General features: G+C 29.0%; 4 protein-coding genes across 4 annotated transcripts; 2 read left to right on the plus strand and 2 right to left on the minus strand.

The window, feature by feature from the left end:
- Positions 1 to 2838: 2838 nt before the first annotated feature.
- Positions 2839 to 3270, minus strand: LOC126553997 (ataxin-8-like). The gene has a single exon (XM_050209118.1). The coding sequence runs from the start codon at positions 3268 to 3270 to the stop codon at positions 2839 to 2841; it is 432 nt and encodes a 143-aa protein (XP_050065075.1).
- Positions 3271 to 6346: 3076 nt separating this feature from the next.
- Positions 6347 to 6796, plus strand: LOC126553984 (uncharacterized). Its single transcript, XM_050209096.1, has one exon. It carries the CDS (start codon positions 6347 to 6349, stop codon positions 6794 to 6796), a length of 450 nt encoding a protein of 149 aa, XP_050065053.1.
- A 6173-nt stretch (positions 6797 to 12969) lies between these two features.
- LOC126553991 (uncharacterized) lies at positions 12970 to 14353 on the minus strand. Its single transcript, XM_050209106.1, has 2 exons — positions 14142 to 14353; positions 12970 to 13634 (listed from the first exon to the last, which is right to left on the minus strand). The coding sequence occupies exons 1-2, from the start codon at positions 14177 to 14179 to the stop codon at positions 13010 to 13012; spliced, it is 663 nt and encodes a 220-aa protein (XP_050065063.1). The 5' UTR covers positions 14180 to 14353; the 3' UTR covers positions 12970 to 13009.
- Positions 14354 to 14812: 459 nt separating this feature from the next.
- Positions 14813 to 15580, plus strand: LOC126553985 (putative nuclease HARBI1). The gene is made up of 2 exons (XM_050209097.1): positions 14813 to 15038; positions 15105 to 15580. Exons 1-2 carry the CDS (start codon positions 14813 to 14815, stop codon positions 15578 to 15580), a joined length of 702 nt encoding a protein of 233 aa, XP_050065054.1.
- Positions 15581 to 16128: the final 548 nt, after the last annotated feature.

Genomic DNA, 16128 nt, shown 5'->3' on the forward strand with positions numbered 1-16128 from the left:
TACTTACAACCAAAAATAGTGTAAAAAATAACAAAAGTGTTTGGTAAATATTACAAAAGGATTTGTGAACAACTCACAATTGTGTACTGATTTCTGACAGTTAAGTCCATAGCTACAGCAAAATTGTACAGTTACCACTATCAAAATAGTTAGCATTACATGCATGGTAACTTCTACATAATGTTTTGTTGTCACAGAGGCAACCAAAAAAATTGATTGCAGTTATAAGATTCTTGCTGAAATTACCAAATATTTTTTTCAGTGTAAGGAAACGTATGGTTATACGAAAAATAACTTTATGTGTTATTCAACTTTTTGCTTCTCAGATTACGGGTGAAATAATGGTCGTAGGTACTTCGACCATAGACCCTTTTTGAATTGTCGTACGCTAAAATACCAGAATCTCGAGTTTCATAGTGATCGATCGAAAATTCAAAATCCAAAAAACACGTTACTACGTAATTTACTAAGTACAAAAAACATACAAAAAATCATAACTCCCGAACCACAAGTCGCATAACGTCGATCTCGGAACCCATCGATTCGGCGCAAAGTCCTCTATAATATTCAATTACAAAAACGGTTTGTTGCGCCCAAATCTTAGTGCCCATTCCAAAAAAACCGAAAAAAATGTAAATTTTGAACTTTTGAAGCCCCAAATTACAGGGAAAAACGGCTTCTACGGTCTCGACACAAGACGCCAAATTTGATCACCGACCTTCAAACTACCCAGTTCCCGAGTTTAAGAAACATTGTACAAAAATTAAACATTTTCAAAAATACACCTAGGGGGGTGTTCAAAGACCCTCGACTTCGGGAATGCGTCTTAGAAGAGCCTAAACCAAAACGTTGGTGAAGCAATGGTCCCCCTAAGTTGAAACCTGTCCGAAAAATACTAGATTGTCTAGATTACCTACCTATTTGTGTATTTATATTATATTAAAATACAGTATTTGTAATAAGGTGATTTGTTTTGAATGAAGGAAAACGATTTTTGTTATCCGACAACTTAGATTTATTTTTAAACTTTCAAACGATAAGTAAATAAGAATGTTCGCTGTGGATGAAGGACTTAGTATTTTAACAGAAGCAAGCTGCAAATGGTATTGTGACTAAAATTTGAACCTCTGTACTTGACAATTTTACAGTTTTATGCAGTTATATGTTTATTTTTTTATGCATACATAATAACTTAATTTATGACAAGTCTCAAAACCTTTAACGCTGAACAATAGGTATAGTAATTACAAAATAACAAGGGTAAATATTATGTTTTCTATTCAGAATTATTGTGGTCGTCCATTTGAGGACGATATTAATCACACATAAGAGAACGAGAAATTGTGAACCCAAAACTTTATCGGTAGAGAAATTTATGAGGATTCCATTTAAGTGGTCAGTGTAACAAATCTTCCAGTAGTTAAATAGATAGCTTTCAAAAAGCATAAAAAAACCAAAAAACAATACAAAATTTGCTTTATCAATTATTATAGATTATAGATTAGTATAACCACGGTTGTATATAGTTTTAGAAGGTTACCATTTCAAATCTTAACCAATATTTGAGGTTATTAATTTATTTTTTATTGTTTTTAATTTCATGATAAAGAAAAAATGATTATTATCAATTTTGATATTTTTGATTTAATTTTTAAGTATTTAAAGTATTTTACATTTTTTGTTTTGTTTAATTGAATAATAATTTCACTACAGTGTACAGTATACAAATTTCAAATCTAAACAGTTCTCCTTAGATGTGGTTTTTGTAAGTCGTTCATAGTTATTAGTCATCATTTGTGTATTCTGTAGATTTTATTTTATATAACATTGTTATTATTTCTAGGTGCAATGTATAGACAAAGAATTAAAATCATCGCAAAAAACAAGTTAAAATCATGCTATCTACAACAATTACATTACTCAATTCATGTAAGTTTGGTATAGTGTTACAATTTCTTTAATAGGTGTATTATTTATTTAAAGTTTTTTTTTTATTTCACATCTAAAGCAACTTAAAAGAAATATGGAAAAGATAATTATTTATCTTACAAAGTTACAATCAGGTATGGATTGATTACCTACTTGAGAATTTGTAATTATTGACTGTTCAATTTTATAGTATTGTTAAATGTTGATAGAATTAATAATTCATAATATTAAAATAGTTTATATATTTATAATATAATTATTGATTTTACTTTTCTCTATAACACATAGACAATTATAAATAGTATAAGTATACTCTATAAGCACACCACTATAATACAAGGATGTTTGCTAATAAAATTTGAATAATATTGATTATAGTAACTATTTTACATTGATACAATTTTCAGAATAATTTTATTAATATTATTTTTTATTATTTTTTTCAGCTTTAGTCAGCAAGATACAATAATTGATATAGGCATTTGTCCAGGACAATAAGGAGATTATTCTGTTTTGAAAAAAGCTTTTTACTAACAAATGTTAAGTTGTAAACTTACACATCTCTATTATTCAACAATGTATTCTTCAGTTCATAATTTTTTTATATCATATGGTTATATCATATGGTTATATTTTTTATTTTTTAATGTATATTTTATTTTATTTTTTTGTTTGTGTATAATGGCAAACATAAGCCATAAATAATATATATATTTTTATTTCATCATTATAATTTTTAAAAGATTTATAAAATCACAATTTTATTATTTATACATTTTTTATGTGTGTATCTTATGTAACTATTTACCTTAAACCTAAAATACATAATATAGGTTTAAGCAAGTAAATACAATTTTTAAGTTTTATATATGGTTTATATGCTAATGTATATGACATGATTGTGTATTTCTATAACAGTGCCTTGATTCTATTGATGAGTAACTTTTTTTTATAATATTTATACCCAAAATTATCAACATAAAATTTTGAGTTGAGCCGAATGCCAGGGATTGTCCTATATGTTCTTGCTTGTTGTTGTTCTTTTTCTCCTTCTTCTTGTGGCTGATTTTCTTCTTGTTCCTCTGCCTGTGGCTGATCTTCTTGTTCTTCTGCCTGTGGTTGATCTTCTCCTTCTGCCTGAGGTTGATCTCCTTGTTGTTGCTGTTGTTGATCTTCTTCTTTTTCTTCTGCTTGTCGTTGATTTCCTTCTTGTTCTTCTTGAATCTGAATGGCAGCAGGACGTTGGGCGTAGTTGTGGTCTTGTAGGAAGAGGTTGAGATTTGGAACACCGACTTCTTCGTGATTTGCTGGAATGACATAGTCATGATCTCTCAATGCCATTTTACTATGCTAAACAAAACTTAAAAAAATATTAAACAAACAAAAGAAATATATGTATAAATATAAAGTCGGTTGGTTTTAAGAAAAACCTTTTATATATACTTATAGGCAAGTCACAGAGATTGGTCTTGAGAAAAACCGTTTATTTCTTTTACTTACAGTAAAATCGCAGAGATTGGTCTTAAAAAAAACTGTTTTTTTTTTTCTCGTAGGTAAGTGGCAGGTAAATGGCAGATATATCAGGCTATATAATAAATTAAAAAAATTGTATTAGTATCACAGTCATTCACAGATATGATAAAATATCTAATTTTATTTTGACCTATACCCAACTTGCACGTATAAATATCCAGATAACAGTGAAACATGGGATAGACACAGACATTTTTTGTATTTTCAGTGATATAAAGAATACAATGGGACAAGATCGAAATAAATTTAGAAAGTTTGAATCAGGATATGCAAAGCGAGAAAAGAAAAAGTAAAAAGAAGATTTAGTAAAAAAGATACGTGGAAGTCTCGATAAATTTTTTCCTACCTCTAACAAAGTAGAAACCACAATGGTTAATAAAAAAGTTACATCTGAAAATAACATGGAAAATAATTTTGAAACTTATGAGACATTAACAAATGATAATATTGTAGGATGCTTAAATTTTGGCGGGGAAAAAGTTGATGCCGCTGATAATTTGTCATTTGAAAATCATAGATTGGAAGATGTAATACCTTTTTCTGCTAATATTAATAAACTGATGATCACTTAAATAAAAATGAATTACATTTATTGAAAGATCATGCGAATTGGCAAATCGTAATGAATAATAACACAAAATATGAAATAGTTAAATTGGGTCCTTCACGTGTAATAAATCATAATTCATAACTTTCCAATTACAGTACAAGATGATGGTTCAAATAGGAAATTTTCAACAAAATTATAGTACCGTAATTTAATTAACGGAGAACAAATTAATAGATTTTGGTTAATTTCTTCAAAGTTGGAAGATTGCGTATTGTGTTACTGTTGTAAATTATTTAGTACCCATGCTAATTATGAAAAAGAGACTTCATTAAGCTCTAAAGGTACCAATGACTGGAGACACTTATCTGAAAAACTTAAAACTCATGAAAAATCTTTTCACATTATAAATCTGTCGAAGCCTGGATGGAATTGAAGACTAGAATATCCAAAGGAAAAACAATTAACCAACTAGAAATAACTATTATAGAAAGAGAAAAAAATCATTAGAAAAATGTATTGAACAGAATCTTATCAATAATTCATTATTTAGTGTCGTATACGCCGAGTGCTCAAACGTATACCAAAAATAAAATAAAACCAAAATTACGTAAAAGAAGAACTTTATTCACATATGACGTCTAGTGGTAATCGAGTCACACGATTACCACTACTTACCCTTTAGCTGTCTTAGCCATATCCCTTATATATTAAACTTACAATCGAATTACTATCGATTGTTTTGCATTTTTCTATTATTACGTTAAATTTATAGGTAGTTCATAGACACTATGAAACTATGACTATTATGTAATTGTTATTTTAACCCGATTAATTATTAAACAAATTTATTTACATTTCTTATTATTTTATCTTGCTTACTATGCTAACTGTAATATAAAGTTTACTGACACTGAATTGCACAATTGTTGTTTTAACCTATTTGTGTGAATAATTAAGTATTGCTTAATTTATTGAATTTCGCCGTTTTACTTATTATCTATAGTTCTTTTCTTAACTTATTTCTTACGTACTAACATCTCTTATAAAAAATTCATTAAGGCCTAATACAACATTAGCCATACACAATGATGCTTTTAGGGGTACAACAGATATCTTATACGCTAAAGGGAACGGAAAATTTTTTGGTATTATTGAAATGCTGGCAAAATTTGATCCGATAATGGAGGAACATTTAAGACGAATTAAAGATGAAGAAACTCGAGTGCATTATTTAGGCCATGCTATAACTCATTCAAATAATGGCAAATGAAATAAGACAAAAAATAATAAGTTTGATATAGGCAGCGAAATATTTCACTGTTATAATGGATAGTATACCAGATATAGGACATCAAGAACAACTTACAATTCTCATACACATAGTAAATATAGAAGAAAGCAATGAATCTGATCCAACCATCCAAGAATATTTTCTATACTTCATAAATGTTAATGCTACTGGATTAAATTTATCTGAAGTTCTCATTAAACAATTATAATTATGTAATATAAATAGTGGAGACTGTAGAGGTCAAGCATAAGACAACGGGTCAAATATGGTTGGAAAATACCAAGGAGTGCAGACACGTATTTCATATATAAATACCAGAGCCTTTTTTACACTATGTGCCAGGTAAATGTAAGTTGCGTCCCAAAAAAAAGGTTCCGATAACAACATACGTAAGTTGCGGCCCGATATTTCTCAGCCTCTCAGGTACATATGTAAGTTGCGGCCCGTGTTTCTGTCATGTCTATCAATTGCGTCCGATGGAAAATCTGTAAAACTAACATTTATAATATTTTTATTGATGGCTGGATAATAACGACTCATATCAAAAGAGTATATCCGGTTCTCTATCTGCTAAATTGTCTAAATTTTACTGTATAGTAACATTACATACGACAAACACGTATTAGTTCAGCGATAACCGTTCTATACGAATGCACGTGGTGATTTTTAAAAATGAACGTAATAAATAGTGAAATGCAAAGTGAAAAAAATAAATCATTAAAAGTGATTTCAGGTAATAAGTTTCGTTTTCATAAGTTTTTAAAAAATGATGTTGAACGTTATGTGCAGCTCACAGTTTAAATCAAGTTCTCTGCGATGCGGCAAAAAATTCTACAAGAGCAATTTCATTTTTTGGTACAGTACGTCGTGTTTACACCTTATTTTCAGCTTCAACAAATCGTTGGAGTATAATTCAAAAGCACTGCAAATTATTTACTGTTAAACAATGGTCAGATACAAGATGGGAAAGTCGACTAAACAGCGTGAAAGCATTACGATTACAATTTCCGTGTATAATAGAAGCTTTAGAAGAAGTATAAGAAATGGCAAATGATTTAATGGCTAAAAGTGAAGCTAATTCGTTATTAAACGAAATTAGTAATTATGAATTTATACTTAGCCTTGTTATATGGTATGATATTTTAGAAAAGGTGAATATTGTAAGTAAGAATCTTCAATCCCAGAATATGGAAATCAGAACTTCTATAAAAATGGTATACGGTCTTTTAGAACATTTGAAACAATATAAAACAACAGGATTCAATTCTGCAAAAAATAAAGCAAATAAACTGGCTTCAGAAATAGACATCCCAATTATTTTTAAGTGTTGTCGTATAAGAAAGAAAAAGAAGATGTTTAGTTATGAGCATGACGATGAACCAATTTCAAATGAGGAAGATCGTTTTCGCATTGATTATTTTCAAGTTATTGTTAATCGTGCAATAGAATCTATTAATAAACGTTTTGGACCAGTTAGAATCATATTCGAATAATTTTGGATTTTTGTATCAAATAAGTAAAATAAAAACTATGAAAGAAGATGAGTTACTAAAATATTGTAAAGATTTATATTTAGTGTTATCCGATGGTGATCTGAATGATTTGGAAAGACTTGACTTATTTTCTGAACTTCTTATTTTTCGTATGATGATTAATGACAATACAACTCCACTTAAAGCTCTTGGTATTTTAAAAAAGACAAATGGTGCATTTCCTTACATATCTATTGCTTTAAGAATCATGTTAACGATACCAGTAACATCAGTAATCAGCTTGTGCCGAAAGAAGTTTCTCGAAGCTTAAGTTAATTAAAATGTATCTGTGAAATAAATTAAGCCAAGAGAAACTTTCAGATCTTGCACTTCTATCTATTGAACAAGAAATATCTAACAACATTGACTATCAAAATCTTTTAGAAACTTTGGCTTCAAAAAAATCCAGGAAAAAATGTTTTTTTTGTAATATCCAATAGGACAAGTAATAAGTAACTATATTAGAATACAATAAAGTTGTATACAAATAATATTCAAATGTTCGTATTATTATTATTTATATCATTATTATTATTAAATCCACTAAAGTTTGTTTAAAGACGTAGTATTCATTTTTTTCACATTTATTCTTAATGTAAAGATTACAATAGTTTTAATTTTTGGTCTCATTATATTATATTGTCCTGGGCCTCGCAAACCCAGGCGCCGTCCCTTGATCTACCAAACGTGGCACAAGATCGTCGAGTTCGAGATAGATAAAATCGAAATGAACAATTTATAACTCAGTATAAAAATGGATATATTGACAGGTAGTGTGACTATTTTAATTTGATATTAATATTAATATTTATTTTTTTCTTACATTTTCAGATATGACTTCGTAAAAGAAATATTATACAACTATAGTAAGTTTTAAAAATATAAAAAACAAAACAAAAAAAAAAAAAAAATAGTAGAAGTAAACCGTAATATTTGATGTAGTTGACATAATTTAATTCAAATGACATTTATAATATTTTATTTTACAATATTACAATTATTATAATCAATAAAAATATGAAACAATTATTATAATATATGTAATTTTTTAAATTTTAAAGACAATTATTATATTCAGTACAAATATGAAACATAAATATTATATGTAATTTTTTTATTTTATTTTTTAAATTTTAAAGACATTATTATATTCAGTACAAATATGAAACATAAATATTATATTCAATATAAATATAAAACATAAATATTATTATTATATTCGATAAAAATATGAAACATAAATATTATATGTAATTTTTTAAATTTGGTGGAAAAGTGAATTGGCGGAAAAGGTAAAGGTACACTTTTGGCGGAAACCACGGGCAATGCCCTTAATAATATCATTACGATTTTGCTACCTGGGATATGACATAGAGTAATTACTCTATGAGATATGATCGCGCCGCCGCCGCAGTATGAAAACCCATAACACACACAATTAATATTATATACCTACATCGATTTTGTTAATCGTATTTTATACCACAATAACCTTTATTTGTAGGTTTTTTTACGTTTTTCCGTTTATGTCGTCAGTGCGTTCGGTTCAATATACCGTTGTATATAATTATACTACATTTTTAATAATTTATTACTATTCGCCGAGTAACGGTGTCACGCGTATACACCTTTTAACCAGCATAGTGTTCATGTTATATAATATAGTGTATTCATTTTCCGCCGGTGTGTGTAAATCACCGTATACTTCTCTTGTATTCTTGTATCTTGTATTTAAATACGCGTATCGGAATTATATATACATCACCATCGTTGGTCACGCCGGGAGACGAAGCTACTATTCACCATCCACCACCCGCACATCCAACGTCGTGCATCCAGGGTCACGTAACCTTAACAATTTTTATATTTGTCATATTATATTATCTTATTATTTTACATCATTATTTATATCAGGCACCGGTGTGCCCGGTGAAGTTAACTCCCGGTGATTTTTACTAGGGGGAGTAATAATTTCCTAAACTAGCCGGTGATTTTGACTCCCTCTATATTTAACTCCTACAAAAAATCAATCAATAATTTACCGCTGAATATCAAATATAGTAATTTATAAATTCTAAAGCTCATAAAAAAGTAATGTCCCATTTAAGTACACTTTTTTTGTCTGTTATAGGTAGAAAAACTTACTTAAAATCTTCTATTAAAATTTTTAAACTTAGGTATGAAAAGAAAAACTTTTATGAATTTCTAACTAAAAAATACTTCTCGGCATTCTTTGTCGAGTAGGCATTGCCAATATCCAGCAGTTAAATCTATTGAGCTTAAGTATTTTGAACCTTTAAATTGTATTAAAATATCTTCAATATTCATTGAGCGTTCCCTATCGGGAATTATCCGTTGATTTATTTTCCGGGCATCTATGCATACTCATATATCACCATTTTTCTTTTCTATACCCACTATTGGTGATGACCATGGTGACGTAGATCTTTCAATGATTCTTAAGGTCCTCATACGGTTAATTTCCTTCTCTATTTTTTCGGCCTTCGATATGGGTATAGGATAGGGCCTTTGATGTATGGGTTCTCCCGGTGATACTCTTATTTGACATGTGTAATTGGTTATTCTTCCTGGATTAGTAGAGAATATGTGTTCGTATTTTTTCGTTAGATGTGAAAATTCTACTTGTTCTCTTATGCTGGTTGCTTCGTAATTTTCCTCCTCTTCAGTGCTCTCAACGCTTCGCACTTGCTCATCCTGTGGTATCTTCTTCGGTGCTTTGTTTGCAAAGGGAGTAGTATATTCAACATTGTTAATGTTCCACTGTATTGTTTTGTTGTTGAAATTAATTGTCGTGTTATATTGCGCCAATATGTCAGCTCCTATGATTCCTTTTTCATTCAAATTTTCGATTTGTATGAAATTAGCTAAAATTCTAACTTCTCCTATAGTGCATTCACAGTAAATCTGTCTTGTTATGTTGCAAATTTTTTTACCTACGGCGTTACTAATTTACTGGTAATACAGGTGTTTTATTATTCCTTTTAATAATCAAGTCTATTACTTCTTTAGTTAATACACTGACGGTTGCTCCTGTGTCTATCAATAAGTGTATTTTTTCTCCCTCTATTTCAAATTTCAAATATGGGCTTATGCTGTGATTATTAGCTGGTAAACTGTTGATTGTGTGTATCTCAGCTCCTGCAGTAATCGTATTTGATGTATTCTCCGTACTAATTTGATTAATATGCTGACTTGGCTGTGTTGTTCTATTATCTCCGCGGTTATTTTGTTGTGTATTGCTATTGCCGCGGTTATTCCACCGGTTATTTCCATGATTATTGTTGTTATTTGTGTAGTTAACGTTCCCTCTACTATCTTCGTTGTTTTTTCGTCGGTGCTCTTCTTCGCCTAATATTTTCATTGCCGATAAAATCGTTCGTTCTGGTAATGATATCAATATTGCTCTAAGGTAACCCGGATAATGATTGGCTATATTGCGCACAATTTCTTCCTCTGACAATTTCGGTATTTCTAAATGACGCAACTTTGTAGCCCAATTTGAAAAATGTTCTCTGTAGCTTATGTTCTGTGGTATTTGTGTGTTGTTAAGACATTGACTCCAAATCTGAATCTGTATTTCTCGAGACCAAAATTCTTCTATAAAATGTTTCTTAAAATCATCGTAATTCTGTAGTTTAAATCTTTTTTTTTTTTTTTTTTTTTTTTTTTTTTTTAAATGTAATCTACAATCTATACCACTTTGGCACAATAAGTAGATGTGAAACAGATTAGTTATATACAAATTATTAAAATAAAAAATACAGTTTAAATCTTATAGTCGAAAACCAGTGATAGGCCGCTGCTTTTAAACAGTCCCCTATAATGATAAGTTTTTCGTCAACGTTTGTTTGTTTAATTTTGAAATATTCATCTATTCTGTTTAAAAAATCTTTAGAATGCTGATCCCGTGCATTCCCAAAAAATGTCGGTTTTGAAATTTCAACATTCGAACTCCTATAGGTTTCTTCGTGTCTTCCTACATTTTGGTTAAATAGTGGAATTTTACTTTCTATATCCCTAATCGCTTCTCTGTGTTTTATTTCATTTTCTCTTATTTTTTCGATGCAATTTTCTTTTATCTTTTCCATTTCTATTTTAAATTTCCTATCTTTTTCTTCATAATCATCTCTGATATTTTCTATTTTTTTTTTATATGTTTTTTCTTTTACTTCGCTGTTTTCTTTGATTTTTTCAATTTCTTTTTTATACGTTTTTTCTTTTACTTCGCTGTCTTCTTTGGTTTTTTCTATTTCTCTTTTATTTTTCTTTAATTCTTTTTCTAAAGCTTCCAATCTTTCCGATATATCTTCTTCATAATTATTCCTTTTTTTCGGACCCATGATGTATCATTTTTCTTCGTGTAAATCGAGCTCACGTAGTTGGGCGCCAATTGTAACAAAACTTAACTCGTGTTCTTTTGGTTAATGAAGTGTTAACTTTTATTACATATAATATACATGTTATGTGTATTTAAATATATAAATAATAGAATACATTTGAAAATATTGAGTTGTAACAAATATTAACAAAATAAAATCCTAGAATATAAAATAAATAGTATTACAATGGTGATATTTATGATAACGACATTAATACGGTTTATAAACAAACATACATGGAAGATCGTCATACATACACGATAAAGAAATATTATAGGATCATCGATTGCACAGTAAATACTACGATGTGCGTAGTCCGTAAAACAATGATCAATAGGAAAAGTGGCTTACACACTAGGCGATTAATCGCGCACGTATGCGTTTCCGAAACGCAAACGCGTACGCTCGCCGTTTTCACACTGTCGCGTTTTTATTATTGATCAGCCACTATATTACGCACCTTTCTATTGTTTATATAAATTCAATTTTTTTTAAAGAAATCTGATTTTAATAACAAATCAAATTTTAATAAAAAAATCTATAAATTGTCCAAATACACTCTCCCGCTCGCCAAGAGGCATCCTCGCTTGACTATATAGCTTATAAGTCAAGGCGTTCACACTGGTCGAAACATGTCGAATCTTGACTCGCGACGTGTAAACCAAGCTTTATTATCAAACATTCAATTCAAACACAATAATTCATTGCTCAAATGCACATCTAATAAAATATTCACAGGTTCACTATTAAATACAGTGTTAAATTAGTAGATACCTTCATATAAAATAATTATCTTGTATCAAATATGTATCAAATAGACGACGTAGAAGCTGCGAGCTTATTGTATATACCTATTATATAAGAGACGCCAGAGAAGAACAAAAAAAAAAACATTACAACCACGCAGGTACTGGGTTCATCCATTGAACTTAAAAAGGCCAAGTGAAGGACAATTTCAGGTGAACTTCATGACTCTGCAAAGTTATCCTGAAGAGTTCTATAAATATTATAGAATGATCATAACATCATTTGATGTACTAGTAAGTAAATTAATATTTGTTTTAATTATTTAAATGCATTATGCAATATGTAGATAGAATTTAGAATGTTTTCTATTTAAACTTTTAATATTTTTAAAAATTATACCTAATACTGCTAATAGTTTCTAATTTATCTTAATTTAAACATTAAATAAATTGTTTATTCTCATAATATATATTACATACTATATTATATAGGTATCTAGTTAATCATAGGGCTCGGAACTTAAAGCACTGAAAAAGTACTAAATATACATGTGGTTATGTATCTAGGTATTTGAAAAACACAATACCAATCTAGATTATAGTCAAGTTTTTTTTTTATATTAACTTTCAAATTAATATTTCATATTCAATATTATAATTAAACATTAATCATCAAACATTCACTAAAAAATGGTAAAATTAATAAATATAATGCTCTTAAAATCAAACCTGGGAATGGTTAATGATCAATTTTAATAGAGTTAAATGAAGTTTAGTTAAAAGATTTCCTAATTAACTTTTTAATCATCTATGTCCAGACTAATAATTATATTTTTAAGCTTTCTTTGGTTCAACAAGATTTAACTAAGCAACTCACTTGTTTACGTGTTCCTATTTCACCTGAAGAGAGACTGACAGTCACATTGAGGTAAAAACAAAAAAACATTAGATATAACTTATTTCAAAATTTAATTTTTATTAACACTTGTAAAATATCAAATACTTTTTTTAAATCCTATTTAAAAAAATTAGTTAATATCATGTTGAGGTGTTGGAGTGGAATTAAAGTGAGGTACACTATAAACGAGTGGTGGAATAGAAACGGAATTACTTGCTGATGGGTACTCAATAATGGAACTAGGGTTTAAATTTTGTGGGTAGGAATAGGAAAGACCTGTATATGGTTCACCATGTGATGGTTGTGTTTGAAACTGTTTGTGATAATTACTGATCATTTGTGGAAGATAATATGGATTGTTAGAAACTTGAGAATGGGTTCTTTTAAAATTTTGTATTTTGTTTAATATATCAATGTATAACTGTGACTTATGGTTTTGATCTACTGTTTTAAATTCTGGTAAGAGGGATAAAAGAAGAGATTTATTAGCATTGTCTGGTTCACTTTTACGATTATTTAAAATTGAAGGAATCTTAGTTTCAAATTGTTGATCCGGATCTTTGGTTTTTTCTTTTTTACGGCGTTTGCAATCTTGTTTCTTTTTAATTTGTTTCTTGTCATCAAAAATATCCGAAACAGAGATATCTTCCCCGACTACCATGCCATACTCTTCATCACTGTTAACACTTTTATCATCCTCATTGTCTGTTTGTATGCTGTTTTCATTGTCTATGTCTTTAACATTACTTTCAGTTCTATAAATAATAGGTAGTATATTAATTTTTTAAGAAATTCATAAATAGGACAATATTAAGAATATTATTTGCAATATATTATACACTTTTTAATTTTAATCTGTTATATATGAATGGTAATGGTCAAAGTGGCTAAAAATAAGTGGAGGGATGCCGTACAATTCAGATTTCTTCATATCATCACAACATTGGTTAACAAAGTTACACGCAGGGTTGGCCCCCTCTAAAGTAAAAATAATGAATATAGCAATCAGTTTTTTTTTTAAATATCCGTGTCTAGTTCAAGCTTAAATTAATCTCTCATCACTAAATAGTCTTGTCATTATTTTTTCAAAACTAACTCTATAAACACTTATGTAAAGGTACAAAAATAACTTTGTATATTTTCAATGGAAGAAATTAAAAATCTAATTTTCCCAACAATTAAATTACTGAACCTACTGCTTGTTCCACTATGAAGGCAGTATACTATGGCATATTAAAATTGGTTTGTATGAATAAACTTACTCTCGATTAGTCATAGTTGGACGCAAAAAATCTAACATTTTGCTGTAGGCATAGGGCTTCTCATTTGTTCTGGCCTGGCCAGATTTAGTGACACACTTCCTTCGATAGCTATCTCTAAGTGACTTCCATTTCTTTTGTAGGTAAGCAACTGCAAAAATAAAACAATAATTATAATTTATTTTAAATTGAATATCAGCTATCCAATACCAATATTAAAGTAATATAAAAATAGTATCAATATATATCTGAACATAATTTTATTCACAACAGTCTATTAGTCTAACAGTATTTTTTAAAAATTTACTCAAATTTGTATTTATTTACTTGTTTGTAATATATTCTAATCAAAGCTACTAACTTTAGTGCTTTGCAGTAAGGTGATATTCAATTTAAAATTATATTTTTTTAATCAAGCTTAATAAAATAAAAAACATATTTATACACTTAAAAAATGTTTATAGACTGTGTTGTATATTTTTATACTTTCAAATCACAATAAAATACAAATATGGTTTAATATTTTAGAAGAACATTTATTCGTTTTTAGATATTTGGCAACAGGAACCAACTTTTCAGCACTGCATTTTGATTTTTTAATGGGGGTTTCAACAATTTCTAATATTATAAGGGAAACATGTGATGTTTTATGGAAAGTTTTGCAACCTAGAGAAATGTCTGTACCAACCACAGAAGACTGGCTGCAAATTTCTAAAAGTTTTTATGAAAAAACACAATTCCCAAATTGTGTTGGTGCAGTCGACGGAAAGCATGTACGATTGGAATGTACAAAAAATAGTGGATCACAGTACTTTAACTATAAACACTTTTATTCCCTTATTCTTCTTGCTATATGTGATGCTGATTATTGTTTTCGGATTATTGATGTTGGTTCCTATGGTAAGGAAAGTGATTGTAATGTATTTAAAAAATCAGTTTTTGGAAAAAATCTTTATGCTGATAAAGTTAATTTTCCACCTGACAACGTCTTACCTGGAGATGAAAAAGGTATACCTCAACCATATGTGATTGTTGGTGATGAGGCATTTGCATTAAATAAACATTTACTAAGGCCCTTCCCAGGAAAATCTTTAAATGATCAAAGAAGAACATTCAATTATCGGCTATCAAGAGCGCGGCAAAACATTGAATGTACTTTTGGTATTTTAAGTAATAAATGGAGAATATTTCATACATCTATTTTAGCATCTCCAGATTTTGCAGTCAAAATTACAAAAGCCGCTTGTGTTCTCCATAACTTTTTACGCCACAGAGATGGTTTCAGTGCAGAAGATACATTTAACTGCAAAATGGAAGACTACACTATCAAAAAAGGTATAGGAAATGCCTCGTTAGAAGCCAAAGAAGTGAGAGAATATTTTGTCAATTATATAAACTCACCTGGAAATATTTTAAGCTGGCAAAACAAAGTAATTGGGTGATTGGATGTTAGTAATATGTTTTTTTTAGTATTATTATTAATTTGAATATTGATTTAATAATACATTTAATAATATTTCATATAAGTATACTTTTATTATTACAAGATTTTTTTATGAAATTCATTATGTTTTAAATATTTAATTTATCTTATTATATTTTTTTAAAAAACTTTGGTTGATATTAAGTATAGGTATAGGTACTTGTTTTAAAATCCTTTTAATTACCTTTGTAATAGGACAAATTTTTTTTAATAGTTATAAACACATTCCAAAAACCTATCCAATTTTTTGTGCTGTAAACGCCACTGCAACTATTAATACAACAAATCAACACTGGTGTTGCTATGTTTATAGCATCATGCGGTAACGCGCGCTCTCGTGTCAACCAGTTGTGGACGCTAAACAAATGTCGACAACTGGTTCGCTTCGTTACCGCTAGTAATGCTATGGTCAATGATATCGATCGCTGACTATTTTATTTTATTACCACTAGATGTGTTAGAATCGATAGGTGTCGTTTCGTTACAAATGTTCTTACCTAAAAGTTT

The sequence above is a fragment of the Aphis gossypii genome, unplaced genomic scaffold (genome assembly GCF_020184175.1).
Source record: "Aphis gossypii isolate Hap1 unplaced genomic scaffold, ASM2018417v2 Contig00395, whole genome shotgun sequence".
Lineage (NCBI taxonomy): Eukaryota > Metazoa > Arthropoda > Insecta > Hemiptera > Aphididae > Aphis > Aphis gossypii.